Genomic DNA, 24,374 nt, shown 5'->3' with positions numbered 1-24,374 from the left:
GGCTCAGCTGCTGCTGAAACCCTCATTCATGCCTTCATTATCTCTAAACCTATTTCAACGCACTCCTGGCCGGACTCTTACATTCTACTCTCTGTAAACTTGAGTCATTCAAAACTCTGCTGCCCATCTCTTAACTCGAATCAAGTCCTATTCCCCTATCAGCCCTGTGCTCACTGCCCTACGCTGGCTCCTGGTCAAGCAACATCTTGATTTTAAAATTCTTATCCTAGTTTTCAAATCCCTCCATGACCTCACCCCTCCCTATCTCTAATCATCTCCAGCCCTACAACCCTCCTAGATATCGCCGCTCCTCTAATACTGGCCTCTTGAGCACCCCAATTTTTAATCGCTCCATCAATGGCGGTCGTGCCTTCAGTTGCCTAGGCCCAAAGCTCTGGAATACCCTCACTACCTTGCTTTCCTCAAGACACTCCTGAAAACGTACCTCTTTGACCAAGCTTTTGGTCATCTGACCTACTATTGCCTTTTGTGGCTCGGTGTCATACTTTGTTCTATAATGCTCCTGTGAAGTGCCTTGGGACGTTTTATTATGTTAAAGGTGCTATATAAATAAGTTGTTGTTGTTGTAAGTTGTTCTTATCCTTGTGTTCCAAACCCTACACGGTCTCCTCCACCAGTGCTCTAACACCAAAATCACACCCTAACATTCTCTGCTGCTCTGCTTCTGAACTTCTGTGCATGCCTCTTTCTTTGTCCATGGTGGCCTTAGCTGCCCAGACTTCAAACTCTGGAATTACCCTCTAAACCCTACTCCACCCCCTCTCCTCCTTAAAACTCACCTCTTTGACCAAACCTTTGGCCGTCCCCCCCCCCCTCCCCTACCAACTCCTTGTTGTTCATTCTTGTCTACGTAAAATGTTTTACGCAATCTCAAACAGAAGATAATCCCACTGATAAAACCCCTGATCACCTTTCCACTGAATGGCTGCCATGTTTCCTACAACAGTGCCTACACTTCAAAAGTACTTCACTGCCTGTAAAGTAACAGAAGGTTGATAAACGGAAAGCAATGGATGTTGTTTGCATGGATTTTAAGAAAACCTCTGACAACGTACCACATAAAAGGCTGGTTACCAAAATTGAGGCTCATGGAATAAGGTGGTCAGTGTTAGCTTGGTTTAAAAAATTGGCTTAAGGACAGAAAATAGCAAGCCATGGTAAATGTTTTTCAGATTGGAAGATGGTACACAGCAGTGTTCCACAAGGTTCAGTGGTAAGACCACTGCTTTTTTTGACATACAAAAATGACTTGGATATTAGAATAGAGAGTAAAATTTAAATATTTTTCAATGATACCAAACTTGGAGGTGTGGCAGACCTTGAAACAGGACACAAAGGCTAGCAGAATGGGCAAACAAGTGGCAGATGGAATATGATGCAATGAAATATGAGGTGATGCATTTTGGCAAAAGGGATAAGGAGAGCCCAGGGACTAAATGGTACAGTTCTGAAGAGTGTACAGAGACAGAGGGACTTGGGGGTTCATGTGCATAGATTTTTAAAGGTGGCAGGACATATTAAGAGAATAGTTAGCAAAGCATATGGGATCTTGGTCTTCATAAATCAAGGTAACAGGGAAGTTATGCTGAACCTTTATAAAGCTCTATTTAGGCCACAAATAGAGTATTGAGTCTAGTTCTGGTCACCACATTTTAGTAAGGATGTGAGGTTCTTGAGAGGGTTCAGAGGGGATTTACCAGTAGTTCCAGGGATTTTAGCTACAAAGTTAGGTTAGAGAAACTGGGATGGTTCTCCTTGGAGCAAAGGAGATTGAGGGGAGATTTGAAAGAGGTGTAGAAGATCTGTCAGGTTTGTATAGGATAGACAAAGAAAAGGTATTCCCATTGGCTGATGGTAAAAGGACTAGGGGTCACAATTTAAGATTTTGGGTAAGAGATGCAGGGGGAATGTGAGGAAGAACTTTTTTTTTTAACGCAGCAAGTGGTAATGACCTGGAACTCGCTGCCTATGAGGGTGCTGGAAGTGGAGCTGATGAATGATTTCAAAAGGAAATTAGATGGGCACTTGAGGGAAATAAACTTGCAAGGCTACAGCTGGGGAATGGGACTGATTGAATTTCTCTGCAGAGTCAACATGGACTTGACGGCTGAATGGCCTCCTGTGCCGTTATAACGTGGGACAACCTGAGGTTTTGCAAAGTGCTGTAGAAATGCAAGACTTTCCTGTTTGTTTTTACCACAGCTCAACAGCCATTCAGTGGAATGAGCCATCATCAAAGTTCATCCAAATTGACAGGAGGTATAAGTGAGAATCTGATACAAATTGCAGCGTGTGGGTTGGGATAGTGAGCTCTGGGCAGATAGGAACTCAATATTCTTTATGGCTTTGGACCATTCGAGGGCAGTCTGGTACTGGTGCTGAAGCTTTAATAGCTAAATCAGGACTGCGCTGCTTCTGATGGTTGAACAATGTCAAGATTCACTGTCTCACCACATTAGGAAGTCACTTGTGCAAGGTACCAGAGGTAGCAGTGGATCCCACATTGTCTGGTAGGTACAGAAAACACTTAAGGGAAGGGTTTTGGAAATATATTCGTAGTAAACTGGCACTTTATCCCAAAGATGTGGACCAAGAGTGTCTGTTGCATGTCTGTTCACTCTCATAATTCAGGAATCCCAATGCAAAGGTAGAATCCTAGTCTGGAAGGACTGGAACCTCAGGAAGTAAAAAAATAACCTTGGACATGTGGCTGGAGAAGGACAGGGGAAGGGTGAATATACAACAATAGATAAGGCTTAAGGATGATCCTGGGAACGACAGAAAAATAGAATTTTGAGAGAATGCATGGATTTAGGAGAGTCAAATTGAGTTCGAGAGAAATAACCAAGCGGGTGGACAAGACTAGCTAGACACATTATGTTTTTGATTTTAGCAAAACCTTTGACAAAGAAGATGGTCCATGGTGTGGTGAAGGGATGAGGTGTTTGTTATTCTTGCTGAATCAGAGCAAAGTTGTACATGGAGCCAACAGGACACGTGAGTTGATCAACAGATTCCTTGACCTATAACTGTGTAAAGTAACGATTCCGATTTGCTTGCTAATGAACTGAGGTCCCAAATAAGAGGGAAAGGAAGAAATAACACAAGGATTTGGATAGATTAGAATGTTAGGCTGACAAATGCCATTTCAGGTGGAAAGTTCAGGAGGAATAACTCAGCATCTCAATTAAACAGGAAGACATGACCTGCAGTGAGGGAGTAGGAAGCTGCAGCTTTGCACTTTTCAGAGTTGGGATGATTTCTGACTGCTGCCTGTGGCATTAGTTTTAGGTCTGCTCGACCCGCTGCGTCTGAATACTACACAACTTTGTACTGAATCAAGATGTGAGCTTTCTGTAGTCCTTATCTCCTTCACACCCTTCTCCACACACATGCACATCAGGCCAAGAAGAAGAACTGAGACCTAGACACCAAACATATGAGCAAGAATTTTAAGAGCAAATTAAACACAACAGAATTTTCCAAGAAAGTCAATATTTGTCCATTTAATGGACTGGATTGCAACAAAACCAATTTTTGGCAAGAGTTTTATGGGACAGATATCCAACTCCATAGCTAATTAACTTTCACTTGTTGATAAGACTTGGATGGATTTAATCATCAGAGAAGACACAAAATCAAGTTCCAAGTCTCCCACCAGTGCAATGGTAACTTTGCTTGTTTAATTTTCCACTTAATCCCTTACAACCTGCTCCACATTAACTCACTCTGGTCCTTTAAAAGAGGGAAGCAGTCCCTACGCACTGATGTCCTGAATACAATTGCTCATCCCAATTTCTAATTGAAACCTCCCCTTTCTGGTGGAAATGATTTATCCTGGGGCCGGGGGTGTGGGGGGGGAGGGGAAGGTGTGATGGAAGGAAGCTGCCTTCCAATTCCTGACACCAGTGGCCGGTCTTTGCGTTGAGTGTCAACAGGCAATCAATGACAGAAGCTTAGCCCATTCACATCCTCACTCATTCCATGCACAATTGCAATTGGTTCTCAGGAATTGGCAGGTCTCAGACCCAGGCTGACTCTTCCTCACTAGTGCTGTGGTGGCTGATTCTGAGAACAGCTGGGTTAGAACAATCTAGGAACTGAAGCTGAATCTGAAGCTGAGTCAATGGCTGAGCCCCATAGCAGCTGCTTATTTTCTCTCAAATTACAAAGACAGAAAGTTGTTTAAAACCAGAAAATCTGAGGAGTGACCGGAGGACAGATTCTGGCCACTGTGTGGTGATTTTAGTCTTAGCCTGGGCAGGTAAGCTGTTTGAGGGAGTTTGATCCTCTTACATTGCTGAATTCATGAACCCCGTTGTCACCTGATGGGAATGAGGGTCTGAAGGACACAATGAAGCTGCTAAAAACCAACTGAGGAGGATGACAGTTTCTATGTGATATTTTCCCAGGATTTTTTTAATGTCTAGAATTGTTGAATAATTCTGAACCAGGCAGAAATCTGGGGCCATGTCTGGAATTTAAAACTCAAATCACCACCTCACCCACCAACCCCCCCCTTTTCTGCAGGCATGGTCTCTTGCTCTCTTTAGGTAGCTGTCCTCCAGCAGATAGTCTTCAGCTAAAAGACTTGACAGGGAGCTTTGGGAAGCCCATTAAGCATAGGTCCACAGTCCTTCCTTGACTTCTACACATATACTTTCAGGCAAGACATGGGCTGATTCTTCCCCTACCATTCAGGAGCTGAGGTCAGCTACAGAACTGCACCCACCATCCAGTCAGTCAGTCAACAGACTGGCGATCAATCTGAGACCTTCTGGCTAAGCCAATTTTCACTCTTTGGCTGTTACAGGTGCTGTTGACTCGATGCTCTTGGTAACTATCACTGGGTGAGAACATTGCAGGTTTAGGCTCAATCCAGGCAATAAGGGAATTGCCTTGCTTCAGATAACATGTAAACCAAGGCACTGTCCTTTCACATTCCATTGCCAGTGCCCTGGTTTGCTGTCTTGTTGCTGGCTATGGGAAGCATGCACAGAATGGCAGCTGCACTTGCCCAAATGTTATTGTACTTCCAGTGATCGTTTGAAGGAGTTTGGGGCATTTCAGCATGATCAGACAGAGTGTAAACACGAGTATTAGATACCATCACAGTCAGAGCGAGGGACCGGCTTTTATTCTGTTCAACCAAACCCAACAATTTACAAAAAAACTTTCAGCTTCTGCAGATTTATCACAACAAAAATTAAATAAGGTTTGGAAGAATGAACAGGAATACACAGTTCAGCTGATGACACTCCCCATAGCCCCCAATCTTCTCTCAGAGATCAACACCAGCATCTTTAGAGAACAATTCATGTGGATTCAATTCCCAAAATCAACCAACTATATTGTCATTGCAACTGGCATAGGAATGGGCTTTCCTTGGACATAAGCACAGCCCTTAAAAGATTAATGTCTCATTGCCTCCATTCCTGGACTATTTAGAGATCAAAAGTTGTGCTGTACACTGCCTTGGCCTTAAGTGGAACCACCAAGACAGCATTTTTCTCCTCTCCTAATGGGTTGATGGCTTTATCTGTGTGCTAGCGCCAAGTTTTCAAAGGTGTCAGTCAGTCTCCGATACCTCATCCCAGAGACCTGTCTTTATCTACAAGTGTTGGCAAGCTGTTTGACAATGGGAAGAGGCACCATTGACCCGGACAGTGATCAGAAGCAGGAACTTTGGTTGATTTTTCCCCCTTCCTTGTCCAGATGCTGAGGCCGATTGTAGCCTCCTACTTCCTTCCTGGCTCAGCCTCACTAATTCAGCACAGTTCAGGTGATAACCTGAGATCAACTCGTGTGTATGGGTCAGTTATAGACCGAGCCACAAAGGGAATCTGCAAGTTATAGATTCAAAATTATTTTCCCTCCTCTCTTCTGCCAAAAAACAATCAGAACAATTAATTTAACTATTTATATATTAACTACAAACATCTACAGAAATACATTAAAGTTACAATACAGGAACAGGCCATTTGGTCCAACCAGTCCATGTCAGTATTTACCCTCCACATGAGCAAAGGGTTTTAATCAGATTTACTTACCCGGTTTCTCATATCCCTCCTCCCCTTTTCCTCCATCTACCTATCCAAGTTATTCTGAAATATTGGGTTTCTGCCTCAACTCTGAAGAAGTTTTTCTTGCCCTTGGTTCTAAATTTCTTACATTTAATCTTGTATCTATGGACCCTCACTACTGAATATAGTCTGTTTCCATCAACCCTGTCCCATCCTATATAATTTTAAATTTGTTTATATTGTCCTCAATCTTAATTGTTCTAACACAAGACTGGGGGCGGCACAGTGGTTAGCACCACAGCCCCACAGCTCCAGTGACCTGGGTTCAATTCTGGGTACTGCCTGTGTGGAGTTTGCAAGTTCTCCCTGTGTCTGCGTGGGTTTTCTCCGGGTGCTCTGGTTTCCTCCCACAGCCAAAAGACTTGCAGGTTGGTAGGTAAATTGGCCATTATAAATTGCCCCTAGTATAGGTAGGTGGTAGGGAAATATAGGGACAGGTGGGGATGTGGGAGGAATATGGGATTAGTGTAGGATTAGTATAAATGGGTGGCTGATGGTCGGCACAGACTCGGTGGGCCGAAGGGCCTGTTTCAGTGCTGTATCTCTAAACTGTGTAAACACAAGGGGAAGCAGTGCACTAGACTGCGTAAACACAAGAAGAAACGGTGCATCGGGCTGTGTAAACACAAGGGAAATAGTACATGGGACTAAAGTTGTAAATGTTGACGGCCCAGCCCAGAAGGTACAGAGCAGGGGAGCCTGGCAATTATTTCTCTCCACCCGCCCTCACCGTGCTGGTGTTGGCTTCTCGCTGGGGTATCGTTTCTTGGATACCAGTCGCTCTCACCCAGGTGGCTAAGGTTTGGAAGAATTGGATAAGTTTCTTATGCAGAGGAATTGTTAAAGAAGCTACTTCACTATGGGAAGGGGCTACTGCTGAATCCGACCCTGTTCTCACTATGTCCCCACAAATGCACTTTCCAGCAGGAGTCAATGGATAGTGAACAAAAACAGGAATTCTGACTGATTCCCCCATCCCTTCAGAGATATGAAGATTAATTGTAAGGCCCATATCATCACTCTAGCCGATACACAACTGGGGTCAAAGCACTGCTAGAGGGCGTGGGCATTAACTGCTCCCGCAGATAGTTTCCATATCTGCTTAAGAAAGAAAGTGCAACAGAAAACTAGAACTTCATTAAGAGAGCGGGAGAAGGAGTAGGAACCCTTAATCTCAGCTACAGAATTGGGAAAAGGAGTTCCCTATTCAGCATGAACAGCTCACTGTAATTGTCTTTCAGCTGAACAATTTTGTTGAGGTGTCTTTCGTTTAAATAGCCATCAAACATGGACAATGTTCTTGAAGAAATAGTGAAATAGAAATGTACTAAGACAGACAGGTCTCAGTAGTTTATGACAGTGAGAACTGAGCACAAACATTGTTGAAATGTTATTCTGAAAACAGCTGAAATGTCAACAAGTCCAAGTGTTGGCTTCGGCTAGGCTTTTTTTTTTATATATAAAGTTTTTAAAAGATACTTGAAAAATTTAACAGCTCAACCTATAGGTCTTTAATAATACACAAGAACCCTAAAAAAAAAATTATATATATATATATATATATATAAAGGAATCGGAAAGCATACAAACCCCTTCTCAGGTGTTTAAAACAGCATTAAAATAAAAGCAATAAACCATGCAACCTGTTTTTAAAAATATCCAGTCAGGATTTGACAGTTTTTTGTACTCATTTGTTTCCCCATTGATATTTAATATAAACTGCTTTCAGTAGACAGCAATGGCTGACTTCCTTAATCAAACACCAAACCTCAGCTGGAGCTGCTTGGGTCCATCTCCCAGTCTCTTCCAGAGCATCCACAGAACATCCAGCAAACGGAAGCAGCCTGTTTACAAAGTACATTGAGTGACGATGATCCAGCCACTAAATCCACTTCTTCCCACCGCCGACATAACCATTTTTAAAGGAATTAGTTTAATCAAAGAGTCATTGGGTGAAGTGTGTGTCTGTTGAATGTAGTACAGCTGTTACTCCACAATCAATAAACTGTACCTCAGTTATACATTCAGTTCAGGCTCCAGGCTTCTTTGCAAAATAATTTTAACCTAATTTTTTTGTAAATAGGAATTAATTGGTCTAATCCAAGGAGTAAGATGGGGCACCAGAAAGGCCTAGGCCAGATGTATGCCAGCACTGAGGTGTTACTGCTGCCCCTAGCGAGAACAGCCATGCTTTGATATACAGCTGTCTTTATAATGCATTACCGTCAGTAAGAAAACTCAGTCTTAGTACAGTGGAGGCAGAAAGAGGGGGAAATCCAGGTTTAAAGGTTTTGCAAGAAATGTTCATGTCAGAAGCCAGGTTCCGAATAACACCATGGCTCCTCCCTCTTGCATTTTCCCCAGAAAATAAAATAACTTAAAATTGCTTCATAGGCCAATACTGACTTCACATCCGTGATCCACGCTCTTGCAGAATCTGTAAGAGAAAGCAAAAATATAAATCACAATAATCCCAGCATCACATCCCATATACACCATCTCGGCAACACATTCCATAGTATACCACAGATCTCAGACACACTGCCTCGATAATACAGCTGATGATATATACCAGTTTCCATATACACCAGCTCGAAAGTAGACCATAATATAACAAATCTCAGATACAACACCTTGATAACACAGCCCATAATACACCACAGTCAATGTGTTAACACATTGTAACTTAGCAGACTGTGAGCAAACAGCACTTTTGTACAAATTCCTGCCTTGTGAGGTACAAGAGGACAGGTAAGCCACAGTTCTCCTGCTTTCTAACACGCTCCTCAGGGAGAAGAAAAAAAGTCATCAGATAGGAGGATTGGACTCAACTCTGACGCCTGCTGTGCTCAGATACTCAGCTGACACTGTTTAGGCTCACAAAGGAACAAGGGCCACTGTTGCTCAGGTATTGTCACTCCCTGTGGAACTGTGACTCAAGAGTCAGCACCTTCACCAGGGGAGGGGGAAAAGCAACCAGAAAAGCTCAGAAGTAGTATTTACAGGCATTAGGAGCAAAGAACTCAGTGGAATGATAGGACAGCCGTTCACCCCATAACCTGGCTTCCTTTCCTCTCCCCATCATTAAAAATACTGGAATCAGTCGCAGTGCAGAACTGAGTGTTCAAGTTGTTACGACCTCAGTGAGACAGTCAATGTTAAAAAAACGAAATATGAACCCCCAGACCAATTTCATGTTTAAGAACTTTTATTATTATAACTAAACTAAAAGAAATCCCCAGTAACTATATAGTACTTTGTAAGTAGCTGATACCCCAGATAACAAAGAAACTTATTTTCTTTTTAAAATACTTGAAAACCTCACAACACACTTATCTGTTACACAGTCCTTTTTGTTGGCAAAATTCTTTGTGGTTGAAAGTTGCAAACTCCTCCCAGTAGCAATGGGTTGGATCTCCTACACATTTTCAAAAATCAATATCCGCTTCGCTCACTTCTCTGAGCACTTCCGACCTGGATGTCTGTGAATAAGGCGATTCCTGGTGATCCTGTTGGTCTTCTACTTCTCCGCAAGCTTCAACTTTCAAAAACAGGTTCAAGTCTTTGCAGCTTTTTGCTGTATCAGGCTCCCAAGAACAGGTGTTCCCTCTCTCTCTCAGCCGCCACCGCTGGTTGTCTTCCTTACAGCCTGCTCTGAGGCTGCAATCGCTAGATTCCCTTCTTATAGCCTGTCTGCCTTCAGAAAATGTTAAATTTATCTGGACTCAAAAGTCAATAGCTTATTGTCCTGTTCCAATATGCAAAGTCCAGAAATCTGGTCTCAGAGTCACCTGGGCCTACCATTGTTTCCAGGTGTGAACAGCTGCTTGGTAGATTTGCAGCTTCAGAATCACTGACCCCCTTGTTTATGACCTGAAAGTATGGAAGGATGAATTCCAATATTATTCAGGTATTATCCCGCAGTCTCCTCTTTCTTCAACAAAAATCTTTGATCTATCTTGACCTTTAGCAGAGTGGATGTGAGGTCACCTGACCGTACCGACTCCATCTTAAAACTTAAAAATAATCACAATTTTTAAAGTATAATCATGTTGCAAAGTGTCAGGTGTTAAAGCGTGGCTACCCGACCCAGACCCAATGACATGTGTCGGGTTCGGGTCGGGTCTGTCTTCCGGGTCCAACATTCGGACTCAGGCTGGACTGGATTTGGACAGTGCTGCCTTGCTCTGGGAAGTAATCTTCAAATGAACATTCAAGACGTCAAGGCAGGAAATGTGCAGTGCTCTGAAATCTGCACTATTCTACCTGTTTGAAAACATATCTCGGTAGCCTCCAGGTGGCTGCTGGGATCTTATTACTGATGCCCTCACATGAATATCGAGGTGTGAAATGCTCAAACGCACATACCCCAGCAGCTCAGAACACGCTGGCCTCACAAGCCTCTTTCACTAGATGTTTCATTTAGCCCGTTTTGGTGCACGTGTGTGTTTTTTTAAAAATAGAGTGGTTCTCTGTCCTTTTAAAGCCAGCGAGAGAGCACCAAATCGTGGAGAAACGACTGAGTGCCTGAGATACAGTGAGAAGGTGGAGTCTGGAGCCTACTTTTGGTTTGACAGCGAGGAAAGAGAGAGAGACCGAGATCAGGACAAACAAATCAGAGGTGAGAAGAGTGGGGGACAGGGGGGAAAGAGGGGAAAGAAATAGCTACAAATTCCGACATAAAGCACCCGAATGAAATTAACCCAACCACTTACACACTGAAATTTATCAAGTCTGGGAGAAACTGACAAGCCCGGGGAAGATACCAGTAACTACACGAAGTACAGAATCAACTGAGCTCTTGCTTTAATCTATACTTGGCCCAAGGATTTAAAATTATCTGGAAATAGGGAGATTAAACTTCCTAACCCGAGTTCTCCGCGAAGATTTTTTTTTGTTAATGACATTGGAACGTGATACAGTTCAGAAGTTTGTTACATTGCATGATTTCCCGAAGTGGATACTTTTTTTTTCCTGCGACTGCTCAGGGTTGCGGCGCTTTCGCCTGTTTGAAATCAGTGTTTGTTGTTTTTTTAAAAAACTTTATGATGTTAATTGAACACGGGTACCATCAACTGACACCTATATTTGATCATTGGTCACCAGCGATCGAACACAGGTGCCAGTTGTTGATGTATCCACGTTCAATTAAAATCATAAGTTTAAAAAAAAACAACAAACACTGATTTCAAACATGCGAAGGCGCCGCGACCCTGAGCACTCGCAGGAAAAAAAGGTATCCACTTCAGGAAATCATGCAATGTAACAAACAAGTTTCTGAACTGTATCAAACTCCGACGTCATTAACAAAAAATCTCCGCGGAGAACTCTGGTTGGGAAGTTTAATCTCCCTATTTCCAGATAATTTTAAATCCTTGGGCCAAGTATAGATCAAAGCAAGAGCTCAGTTGATGTTTCTGTACCTAGTGCAGTTACAGGTATCTTCCCCGGGCTTGTCAGTTTCTCCCGGACATGATAGATGTCAGAGTGGGTTAATTTTACACCGGTGCTTTATTTCAGAACTTGTATCTGTTTCTTTCCCCCCCAACTCTTCTCACCTCTGATTAAAGCCTAGCTACCCGACCAAACCTGAATACATGTGTCGGGTTCGGGTCGGGTGGGGCATTTAAAAAAATTAAAGGACTCTGGCTTGGGTCGGGTTCGGGTTTTAATTTTATACCTGAGCCAGGCTTTACCAGGTGTCCATGTCAACTGTTGCATGAGGATGCAGGTAGTACACTGGCTAGGGGAGATCTAGTGACCTGGACACTACTCTCGATAATACACCTAAATTGTCAGAGTTCCTCTAGATTGTATCTGTCAGTTGAATGTATAATTCTCGGCATCACAAAACCAGAACAATGCAAGGAGGCGAGGTATTTGCACTCGGACTGGTTTTGTTTCTACAATATATTCTACTTAATGAAAAAAATATGGCTGCTAAGTTATGTTCCTGTCGATTGGCACAAATGAAGCTTGCATTTATTGTTGCGTAAAACAATAGATGGTGTTCAAAACACAAGAGATATGGCTCACTCAAACTCAAACCAGAGCACACAGGCAAATCCACCTCACCCTCCTGAACATGTTAACTCTTCACTGTGGTATGACTTTTCAACTGCCTCAGTCAAGAGGCCATTTTTCACACACAAAGCAGAATATTAAGCATCACAGCTGAACCCAGTCCTGCACTGACAATGTTCACACACACGTGCACACATTTCCAGTAGGTTATCAATAGAGACTGATCAAAACTAGGACCCCTGGGGCACTGAGGCCAACTGCAGCACCACTATGGTCTGGTCTGGTCTAGCCTAGTCCAGTCCTGACAGGTCAGCACAAGGGATGAAGCCCGAGCCTGGATTTTATGGCACAATGGACTGCGCCTTCTACAAATGTAACAGATAAAAATGATGCATTCACTCTGGGAATGGATGTTCCACATTATGCCCTGTGACAGCAGTGGCATTGAGCTCTGCTTACCATATCCTTCATTGTGCTTATACCTCAGTCAGATTAGACTCCACCTACAGCTTCACATTTGTATATAGAATAAATGTGTGGAGTTGGAGTCAGGCAAGCTCTCAACAGTTTAAGAAGCTAACAGACCAAAATCTTTCTTCCTTTTGTAGAAAGGATCTGAGAATCTGTGGGGGCTGGACTGTGAATCTATGGGGCTAGTCATAAAGTATGTGTACCAGTAAAGCAGAAGAGGGTAAAGATGTTTAAGGTACCAATTATGAACCAGCAGGGTGAGCCAGAATGAATATATGTCCCTCTTGGAACGTTTATTTTCATAGAATTGTTATTTAAACCAAAGACAGGGTTAACGTGAATCAAAGTAGTCAGTTACTGAAGGCAGCGCTGGCTGGAATGGGAGGTTTTCCCAGATAGGTTGTAGAAGGCTGTCCTTCTTGTGGTCAGAAGGCAATTCCTGGGTGGCCTGCCTATGGGCCATTGTTGCAGGTGCTGGAGAACTGAGGACGGACTTCCTATCCCTGACTGCAGCCCTGCTTGTATTAGATTAGAGCCGAGGCTGAATGGTGATAGTGTCTTGGTGATACTCCAGCCTGTAAACAAATTGAGGATGGATTGGAAGCAGTATACTCAGTCTGCTCATGCCAAAAATAAAACATCTCTCCCCTCCCTCCCACCTTCCACCCTGAAACACAGAACCAGAGGCAGCAACACAAACTCAAAATGCAGTGCAATTAATGAGCTGAACAGATTGCAGTCACATTCTTGAAGGAGCTGGTGCACAGGGTCTCTAGTACTTGGGCAAGAGAATAATTGTTAATATTTTAGTACAGGGCACCCAGCATAGGGGGCAGAAAGCAGGGCAAGGGGACCACAAATTGGATTTTTGGTGTACATATTTGACAGATGTTCACTAAGTCAAAGTCTGGCTTTCCATGGCTGGCTGCACCAAGCATCTTTGCCTGCAGCACAGCAGAGAATCCAACACATCGCACAATACCATTCTACCAGGCACACAAGCATCCAGACTGTTCCAGTGCAGGATCACAGGTGGCAGTTCTACAGGGGTGAGGGCAAAATGAGGGAAAATAAGAGGGTTTGTGGGTTTCTACAGTTAGCCAGTGCTCACCAGTACATTTTATTTCAAATTAATCTGAGTCATTCATATCGCAATCCGTTTCTTCATCTTCGCTCTGGATTCAACATGCAGCATGCAAAAATATAAACAGGAAGGAAAAGAATGTTGTAGGCAATTTAAACTTTCAAACTATAGTCGAGTATCGTATCAGCAGTAACAGAAGAAATTATTATATAAATTATGCTCAACAGAAATAGATGGGGAAAGGTCATTAACGAAAGGTCATATAATCTGCTTTGCTATTTTCATGAATTTGAAATCCAATAGTGCACTTTTTTTTGTAGTCATCTTCCTCTCCTGAAAGTGTAGATTCACAGCAGCAGTGGGTGAGGTCACCCATGGTGGCAGAGAGTGGACCCACTGGGGTGTGGGGATAGCCCTTCAGTACCTCACCCAAGTGAGCATGGAGCCTTAGCAGGCTAACCTTATAGCCCAAGCTGGACTCTGTCCTTACTCACTGTGTCCATACTCTCCAGCTGGGATCACTGAACAGTGAGCAAGAATGGGAACTATTGCTGATTTTGTTCCCCAGTACCCAGATAAAATTGATGCCCACCCTGCTGTGTTTGGCTTAGTGCTACACTAGACAGTGTAATGTACTGTGCACCATTGCACCACCATCTCATCTCAGCACCAATCCAATCAGGAAGAACAAACTGAACTGGATCAGGCTGTTGATTTGAACCACAGCACAGAATTGAAAGGATGGTGGGTGTCTGTTTGTTGTTCCATGATTGGCAGCTGGATGGAGAGACAGCCAATGAAGTGGGAGGTCCGTTGATACCTACAGACCTGCCTTAGGTAGGCCAACATGAAATCTCTCCCCTTCCCTCCTTCTCAAAAGCTTCACACTGAAAAGGCACTTGCTGCTTTCCTGCCCATTGATGTTCCTCCTATTGAGACAAAAATAGCTTTTCCAGAGTCTCATGGGAATAGTTCTTTGCAAATTAAAGGTACTTTCCTCAACTAAAGATGTTGACTGTGTAGTTAAAAACCACAGATAGCCATTCGAGATAGAAATGATGTGTATTGTAATAAAAGTTGCTTCAAGGAACTGAGGGCAGAATGTTGAAGCTATTGCAGTTAAAAGTAGGTGCAATAATCTAACTTAATACGAAACTGGAATGAACCTGGTCACTGTGCGATAATAAAAACAGAAACTGCTGGAAATAGTAGGTCTGGCAGCATCTGAGGAGAGAGAAAGAGAGTTAACATTTCAGGTCAATGACCTTTCATCGGAACATTCCACATTGATGACTGTCCAACCTTGAACTGCTTAGAGATGTAACAGTTTTCAAGCAAAGCAGGGCAAGTGGGGAGGGGAAGGTCTGTGATAGGGTGGAGGGCAGGAGAGATTAAATGACAAAAGGTTTCATGGTGCAAGGCCAATGGGAGTGGTAATGGGACAAGTAAAAAACAAAAGATGCGTCTGGACATGGTGTAAATAGTAGGATACCTGCTGTCCGAATGCAAAGTAAAGGAAATAAGGAAGAATGGAGAGGAAAAACCAAACCAGCAAAGAAACACAAACCAAAATAGGGGCAAGAGGTTATGATCTGAAATTGTTGAACTCAATGTTGAGTCTAGAAGGCTGTAAATGGGACAAGAAAACAAAAGGGGGTGTCCAGAAGTGGTGTTAGTAGCAGGATACCTGCTGTCCGAATGCAAAGTAAAGGAAATAAGAAAGTAACGAGAGGAAAAACCAAACCAGCAAAGAAACACAAAACAAAATGGGGGCAGAGGTTATGATCTGAAATTGTTGAACTCAATGTTGAGTCTAGAAGGCTGTAAAGTGCCAAATTGGAAGATGAGGCACAGTTCCTCAAGCTTGTGTTGAGCTCCACTGCAACACTGTAGCAGGCCAAGGACAGAAAGGTCAGAGTGAGAGCTAGGTGGAGAATCAAAATGACAGGCTACTGCAAGCGCGGGGTTACCCTTGCAGACTGAATAGAGGTGTTCTGCAAAGTGATCAACCAGTCTGTGTTTAGTCACCCCAATGCAGAGGAGACAATGTCATGAACAGCCAATGTGGTATACTAATTTGGAAGTACAAGCAATTCGCTGTTCCACTTGGAAGCAGTGTTTGGGGCTTTGGACAGTGAGAAGGGAGGAGGTAAAAGGGCAGGTGTGCATCTCCTGTGCTTTCATGGCAAGGTGTCATAGAAAAGGGAGGGGCTGTTGGGGGTAACTGAGGAGTGGACCAGGGCGTCATGGAGGAAACTGGTCCCTCAGAATGCTGAAAGAGGAGGGGAGGGGAAGATGTGTTTGATGGTGGCATCGCACTGAAGGTGGCAGAAATGGTGAACGATGATCCAATGAATATGGAGGTTGGTGGGGTGGAAGGTGAGGACAAGGGGAACTCTATTGTGGTTCTGGGAAGGAGGGGAAGGGGTGAGAACAGTAGTGCATGAAATAGAGTGGACACGGTCAAGGGCCATGTTAACCACGGTGGTGGGGGAATCCTCAGCTGAGGAGAAAGGAAGACTTACCAGAGGCACTATTTGGAAGACTGCATCGTCCAAACAGATGCGACAAAGACGGAGAAAACGGAAGAATGGAATAGACTCTTTACAGGAAGCGGGGTGAGGAAATGTGGTCAAGGTAACTGTGGGAGTCAGTGGACTTTTAGCGAATATAGGTTGGTAGCTTATCCCCAGAAATGGAGACAGAAAAATCAAGGAAGGGAAGAGTCGGAGATGGATCATGTGAAGGTGACAGAAGGGTAGAACTTGGAAGAAAAGCTGATGAAATTTTCCAGTTCAGGGCGAGCACAGGAAATGGCACTAATACAGTCATCCATGTACTGGAAAAAGAGGTGAGGGAGGGGGCCTGTTATTTGGTGGAAATGTGTGGTGTTGAAGCTGTTCAATGAGAAGAAATTCAGCGAAGCAAAGGAGGGTGGTGGTGGATAGGGACTGGTTGGGTCTCTGTTCAAGAAAGAAGCGAAGAGCTCTCAGATTATTGGTGTGTCCCTTGCCATGCATTCATAATAACCTCCAACCTTCCCCTCTCTGACCCTGGATGATCTGTCCTTAGCAAAGGCCTCAGCTTCATCCCCTTACGCCCTGGCCTCAATGAATTTCAAGCTGGGCACAATGTTGAGTTCTTCAGTGACCTTCGCCTCCGTGCATACTTTGGCCAGGAGTCTTTCCCCTCCAGCTCAGTAGACCCTTTTGCTTGTCTCCAGTATTCTCCCTCTATCTGGACTCCTCCCTCTGACCTCTTACCCTCTCTAGATCTTTGAGAACTGCCAGTGTGATATCGTCCATCTCAACTTCTGTGCTTCGCTCACTCACTCTCCCCCTTGAACTTGCATCATTCCATTCTCTCAGGTCCAACCCTAACAGTCATTAAACCTGTTGACAAGGGTGATGCTGTTGTCTGGCGTACTGGCCTCTACCTAGCAGAGGCCGAACGCCAACTCTGACACTTCCTCTTACCTCCTCCTGGACCATGACCAGGAACATCAAGACATTGTTTTCAGGACTGTCACTGACTTCATCTCCTCTGGAGATCTTCCCTCCACAGTTTCCAAACTCAAACCCCCAACAGCTTGTTTCTACCTCCTTCCCAAAACCCAAAAACAGAACTGCCTTGGTAAGACCCATTGTTTCAGCCTGTTCCTGCCCCACTGAAGTGATTTCTTCCTATCTTGACTATTTTTTCTCCACTTGTCCAGTCGCTTCCCAACTACTCCCGTGACTCTTCCAATGCCCTCTGTCACTTTAACAGATTCGAGTTTCCTGGCCGTAACCATCTCGTTTTCACCATGGATGTCCAATCCCTCTGCACTCACCAGGATGGTCTGGGGGCTCTCCACTTCTTCCTTGAACAGAGGCTCAACCAGTCCCCATCCACCACCAACCTCCTTCACCTGGCTGAACTTGTTCTCACATTGAACAACAACTTCTTCAACTCCACCCACTTTCTACATGGGTTGTAGCTTTGCCTGCCTTTTGGTGGGATAAGCCAAACATTCTTTGTTCCAGTCCTATTCAGGCCCCCCCTCCCTCACCTCTTTTTCCCGTTACAGCAATGACTCGATCTGAACTGGAAAATTTCATCAACTTTTCATTCAATTTCCATTCTTCTCTCACCTTCACAAGGTCCATCACTGACTCCTTTCCTTGACTTCTATGTCTCCATTTCAGGGGATAGACTAAGATTTACTATAAGCCCAATGACTCCCACAGCTACACTGTCCACACCTCCTCACACTCCGCTTCCTGTAAGGATTCTATTCCATTCTAGTTTCTCTGTCGCACCTGTGCATACAGGTGCTTCTGATGTGTCATCCTTTCTCCTCAACTGAGGCTTCCACCCACCGTGGTTAACATGGCCCTTGACCGTGTCCATTCTATTTTATGTACTACTGCTCTCACCCATTCCCCTCCTTCCCAGAACCACAATAGGGTTCCCCTTGTCCTCACCTTGCACCCCACCAGCCTCCATATTTAACAGATCATCCTCCACTATTTCCGCCACCTCCAGCACGACACCACTATCAAACACATTTTCCCCTCCCATTTCAGCATTCTGAAAGGATCATTCCCTCCATGACACCCCAGTCCACTCCTCAGTCATCCCCAATACTCCCTCCCTTTCCTATGGCACCTTGCCGTGCAAGTATAGGAGATGCAACACCTGCCCTTTTACCTCCTCCCTTCTCACTGTCCAAGACCCCAAACACTCCTTCCAGGTAAAACAGCGATTTACTTGTACTTTTTTCAATTTAGTATACTGTACTGGCTGCTCACGATGTGGTCTCCTCTATACTGGGGAGACCAAACACAGAATGGGTGACTGCTTTGCGGAAGACCCCAAGCGTACAGTCGCCTGTCATCTTAATTCTCCACCTTGCCCCCACTTTGACTTTTCTGTTCTTGTCCTGCTAGTGTTCCAATGAGGCTCAATGCAAGCTTGAGGATTAGCACCCCATCTTTTCACTGGGCACTTTACAGCCTTCTGGATTCAACACAAAGTTCAACAATTTTAACCATAACTTCTGCCCATATTTTGTTTTGCGCTTCTTTGCTGGTCTGGTTTTTTCTCTCGTTTCTTTATTTCTTTTACTTTGAGTTCGGACAGCAGCTATCCTGCTATTCACACCTCCTCTAGATGCATCTTTTGTTTCTTTATTTGTCCTATTACCACTCCCTTTGGCCTTGCACCATGAAACCTTTCGTCATTTAATCTCCCTTGCCCTCCTCCCTATCACAGACCTTCCCTTTTGTTGTTCTTCCCACCCTCCTCCCTTTTCACTTGCTCAAAACCTACTACATTTCTAGCTTCTCCCAGTTTTGATGAAAGGTCACAGATCCGAAACTTTATAACTCTCTTTCACTCTCTACAGATGCTGCCAGATTTGAGTATTCCCAGCTTTTTTCATTTTTATTTCAGATTTCCAGTATCCGCAGTATTTTGCTTTAGTATTACTGGTCACTGTTGGTTTGGCTGTGTTTTGAAGAGAGAATAGGAAGCACAGCGAGCGAGAATGAAATTAGATATGGTCAGTGTTTGAATGATTAATGTGTACAAATATCCAGTGTAATGTTCAGATGAAGCCACATTTTTGTTCACTTGCTCACAGGGAGGACTGGAGTTAGGATCAGAGTCTCTTGAATGGCTGTTGAGGTATAATCTAGTTAGTGTTTTGTTATTTTATGACGTGATGGAGTCCAATGGTAAATGCCAGTTTCAAACTCTAAACCAGCACAGCTTAAAGAAAGGCACCAGGGCAGGGGAATTTCTTGTATCAGTACCTGCTTTGGCAAAAGAGACAGCTGCACATTTGAAGTCCTGGGTATACAAAATTCCTTCATATTCACTTTTAAATGCAGCACTGGAATATGCAGAGCCCCAAACTATATTACTGTGTGATAAATACCAGTACAATATTCAGGAATGCAGTAACCAAAGTATGGTCTTTGTCAGATAGATCCCACCTAGGGCAAACCAACTTTGCGCATTACACTTGACACTGCACCTGTCAAAATAATGTACAGCGATGCCCAGTCAGCTGTATGTAGTGAGCTTAAAATATAATTAGTGACTTTTTTCTATGCGTCACAGTGAGGGTTGGTGCACATTACTCCTTGCGCCCAGTGTTTTCATGATGTACTCCCAGATGCAGCAAGAGCTGTGATGCCCCCTCCACAAGCTATAACCCAACCTTATTGCAACACTCCTGGAACCCAAGTGTGATTGTGAATGAGGTGCACAATGCTGGACCATTTTGTGCTGTTGACTCAGACCATTTGACACTTCCCCAAACTCATTTCCCTTATATCCTCAGAGCAAATAAAAACTTTTATCACAACAGTCTGGGCTGGATTCATGCCAGAGGTGAAAACCACAGGAACAAGCATCTCAATCCCATGAGCCACATTTAATCTCCTTGTACAATTTCACTCACCTTGGCTTTTTCGCTGGGTTCAGTGTTTGTGCCATATGGAGCATTATGCAACTCCCTGGAGACAACACAAAGAAATTCAGCCTGGTCTTCATTTCCATAGTTATAGGAAGAGCCAATACTGACCAGCTGGAGAGAGAGAAATTAGACTATTTAATACATAAATGTACAAACAAACATGCCAACATATCAAGAAATGTGTCCCACGGCACGCATGCAAACAGGGAAATCAGGTGACAAACACTAATGAGATGTTACCTGACCCTACTCCCCTCCCTACCAAAAAGCATCAATAATTGCCTTCAGTTAACATCACGTTAGGTAATATATGTACAGTAGGTTGTGTTTATAAGAGTGACACACAGTACAAGCAACATAAAGGCAGAAGGAGGGAGCGGTGTAGTGGTTTATGGTCATGCTTCTCAAGCTGTCAGTGCTGAAAGTTTCAACAGGTCACCAAATCACTGTTAAAATGCACACTGAATGGCAGGTGTGAGTGAAACACTGACACTGGCTGAAACAAACCAGGGTAGACATAGCCAATTTTGGAGGAGCAAAATCTTGAAGCTCTGGAGCAAAAGGACAATTTATAAAAAGGACATTTATATTTTGAAACCGACCTCTGCTCATGACATAACCACAGAACAGGTCAACCTGACAGTATGTACACAAACAACAATCCAAGTAGATCTCGGTTAAAAAAACTTGCACCCTCAAACTAAGGGTATGATAATCCACAGAAAATTCCCTCCACCTCCTTTGCTTATATCTTCATTTTCTTTCTTTCAGTCTCTCTCATTTCCCTTCTCTCACTCCCTCTATCCTTCCCTGCAGTGTCTTGCTCCCTCCGTTTCCGTTCATTTGGTTTCTCTATCATCTCCTTAATTTCGGTCTCCTCTTCATCCCCTATTTTCCAGGGCCTGGGGGAGGGTGGGGGTTGTACATTGTGAGGCACTGGACCCTCACCAGACCCTCCTTAGCTGAATGGCTTCAAGTCATTGGTGGCTGTCACAGGGCAACAAAAGCAGGAAACTCAGGGCTAAATACGTTATTAAATACACCTGCACATAAAACAAGCTCTGTCCCTGAAATATATTCTATACATTAACCACTTTTTAAAAAAAATGCCAAGATGTGTGTGTGGTCAGAGGGTGGATGCGATTACTTACAGATGAGGCAGTGGTTTGTGGATTTGGTTACTACCACATCAAAGTCCTCTAACTGTGGCAGAGGGCAAAAAGAAACTAAGCCAGACTCTCATATGACTGGCTTTGTGATTGGATCAGAACCACAGCTTCAGTGAGCCTGTGACATTCCTCTGTAGCTGTAGATGCAGGGGGCCAGGAACCAGACACAGCAGTGCCTGACAGTGGTAGAGATAGAGGGGTGAGTGAGGGGCCCCACACTGCACACCAACATCCTATTCGGGCAATGTCAAATTTCAGTGCTAGTTTACCAAACAGTAAAATCTTGTTCCTAAACCTAATTCTTTTCTAACCTTTGCCAGTTCTGATGAAAGATCACAGACCTGAAACGTTAACTCTGCTTCTCTCTCCACAGATACTGCCTGACCTGCTGAGTATTTCCAGCACTGTTTTTATTTTAGTAAAATCTGGTCTCAAGTTTCATTCACACATCTGATCCACAATAAAACAGCCCCCTGTATCTGCTTCCAAGAGTGCTTGAGATTTGGGGAATATCATGTGGAATTTAGCTGTGGACCCTTTCTCACCAAATTTAGACAGGTCCCAGCTAATAAATATTTTAATCCAATCTTCCCTTTGCTCCACAAAAATCTGGGTTACAGTTCCATGGTTCCTCTGATACCTTGTCCAACTTGCCACTACTTCAGAGTATCAGAGCCAAATCTACTGCTGTATTCACCCAATTTCTACATACATGCAATTTCCAGCAGAGCTGGTGGCTAGTGTTAACGATTGGGTGCCCTGGTCCATTTCCCCTCTTATACAAAGCTGTGGGTACTGTACACAGCGGCTGACCAGTGAGCTTGAGGAACAGCACCTCATCTTTCAACTAGGCACTTTACAGCCTTCCACACTCAACACTGAGTTCAACAAATTCAGTTCATAACCTATGCCTTTTTTTTTCTCTTTTTGTGTTTTTCTGTTGTTGCACGACAGCTATTGGTGATGATTCCGCTATTCCCATTTACTCCTCCTTTAGACCCATCTTTTGTTTCTTTACTTGTTCCACTACCATCATCTTTTGCCTTGCAGCATCATTTAATTTCTCCTGCCCTCCAATTTATCACAGATCTTCCCTTTTGTTCTTTCTTCCCCTCTCCATTTGCCCTGCCTGGCTTAAAAACTTACATCTCTCAGAAGTTCTAGTTTTGATAGAGTCATCAATGTGGAACATTCTGATGAAAGGTCATCGACCTGATACGTTAACTCTGTTTCTCTCCTCTCTCTCCACAGATACTGCCAGACCTGCTGACTATTTCCAGCACTTTCTGTTTTTATTTCAGATTCCAGCATCCACAGTATTTTGGTTTTATTATATTGTGAAACATTAACTGTTTCTCCGCAGATGCTGAGAGACCCGATTACTTCCTCCATTTTCTGTTTTTATTTCAGATATACAGCATCTACAGTATTTTGCTCTTGTATTAGCAATGGGATCCTGGCTGACCTCCCATCGTGTACACTGGGCCTTGCCAGCGATCGGGAAAGAGTACCCTGGCACATCTCCCATCATGTACACAGGGGCTGGCCAGTGATCAGGAGCAGGGTTCGCTGAATTACATCAAGCAAGAGCTGAACTTGTGTCTGGCTGGGGCAGAGAACACCTCACGCAAATAGGTACTGTATAACATTCATCTGGGCCTATATGATCTGGATGGGCTTGTGGTTGCACATGGGGGTTAGACAGCAATTTTCTAGATTTCCTCCACCCACAAACTGCCTGGGTTTTTGTCCATTTTTGTCTCTCCCAGGAGATGACATGGCTCTGGATGGGCCAGGCTTGTCTGTATTGTGATGCATAAGGCATTACAACTGTGTGGGAGAGGATGAATGGACAAGTTGGTCATTTCCTGTCTGTTATTTTAATGACTTTGGGAGCAGAGAAAGAAAGTAATGTGGTAAAACCTGTCTCAGTCACATCCCATAAAGCCAATCATACTGCCCACTCGACAAACGGCAACACTAACTGCCTATAGTGGAGTATCTCAACAGAAACTCCACCCTTCAAAAAGTAAGCTAACTTCATCCAATAGTAGGTTTTTTTTAGCCAGTTGTTTAATTGTTATATTCCTTGTAAAAGGGAAAACAAGTACACGAAATGTTTTGTTAACAAGGTCCTGAGGGAAGATACTTCTGGGAGCAGCAATAAAGGCCACTAAAAACAGGTTCAACCCATAAATAATACCAGCTGCTGCTTACACCTACTACAATACCAACACTTGGCTCTGGTCCCATCTAGTCAAAAACACAAAACAGGCAACTGCACGTAGAAAGAAGACACTTGTGAAGGCAGCACTCAATGTGGAGCTCATTCCAGAGTCTCTTTCTCTGCTAAGCAGCATGTGTTTTTATTAACAGATTGCTGTTGTGCAGATGTTGGCAATATTGGTTAGGTGGTGAGCAAGAAATACAGCCTTGTCCACGTCACTTGCGTCTTGAGAACCAAGGGGATTTAAGTTCAGTGTAGAACATCGAGACTACTAACCCAAGACAATCTGATAACAGAAGCTCATTATTTCCACCCCTGCACGGAATGACCAGGTGACCAGGTCAGAGTAGGAACGGATAGTTGTGGTTTGGTTAGGATAAATTTCATTATATAAAATCAATGGATTTTGAATGTTGCAGACATTCTGGTTTATGGTCCTCCAATACTCAACCCAACCCAAGGGCCATTACTCGTGTGAGTTTCAGAGTCAGTGTTTGCAGGCTATTTCTTCACAGGAAGCATCACAGCCAAGTCCAACACTGTCCTACCCAATGGACCTACACACATGATCACTGGACTACATTCAGGAGGATCATCCTTGGCCAGTTTCCTCCCTACCACTGAACACCAAGGACAATGGCAGCACCTGTCACCCTAGCTGAGATCAGTTAACAACACAGTTGGAGGCTGAACTGCAGTATTCTGGTCTATATACACACACCACCTTTACCAAGGTATAAAATTCCAATAGTGCTAGGATGGAAATCATGAGCTTCTGTTATCAGTTTGTCTCGGGTTAGTCTCCCAACGTCATAGGTAGGACCAAGAA

The 24,374-nt window shown here is 43.8% G+C and overlaps 1 protein-coding gene across 3 annotated transcripts in view; it reads right to left on the bottom strand.

The window, feature by feature from the left end:
* Window positions 1–5,125: 5,125 nt before the first annotated feature.
* LOC137383353 (BTB/POZ domain-containing protein KCTD5-like) overlaps window positions 5,126–24,374 on the bottom strand; it is an 85,276-nt gene continuing 66,027 nt past the window's right edge. The window contains exons 6-7 of one of the 3 annotated variants that reach the window (XM_068056079.1): window positions 20,135–20,260; window positions 5,126–8,541 (exon numbers count right to left, since the gene is read on the bottom strand). In XM_068056079.1, coding sequence (XP_067912180.1) covers window positions 8,512–8,541; window positions 20,135–20,260 — 156 coding nt within the window. In that variant the 3' untranslated portion in view covers window positions 5,126–8,511. Of the gene's footprint in view, window positions 8,542–12,916; window positions 13,175–20,134; window positions 20,261–24,374 lie in introns of those variants that run through there. The other 2 variants (XM_068056078.1, XM_068056080.1) reach the window with 2 other exon arrangements.

The sequence above is a fragment of the Heterodontus francisci genome, chromosome 24 (assembly GCF_036365525.1).
Source record: "Heterodontus francisci isolate sHetFra1 chromosome 24, sHetFra1.hap1, whole genome shotgun sequence".
NCBI lineage: Eukaryota > Metazoa > Chordata > Chondrichthyes > Heterodontiformes > Heterodontidae > Heterodontus > Heterodontus francisci.
The sequence above is the reverse complement of the archived record's forward strand: the minus strand, read 5'-3'. Positions and strand labels throughout refer to the sequence as shown.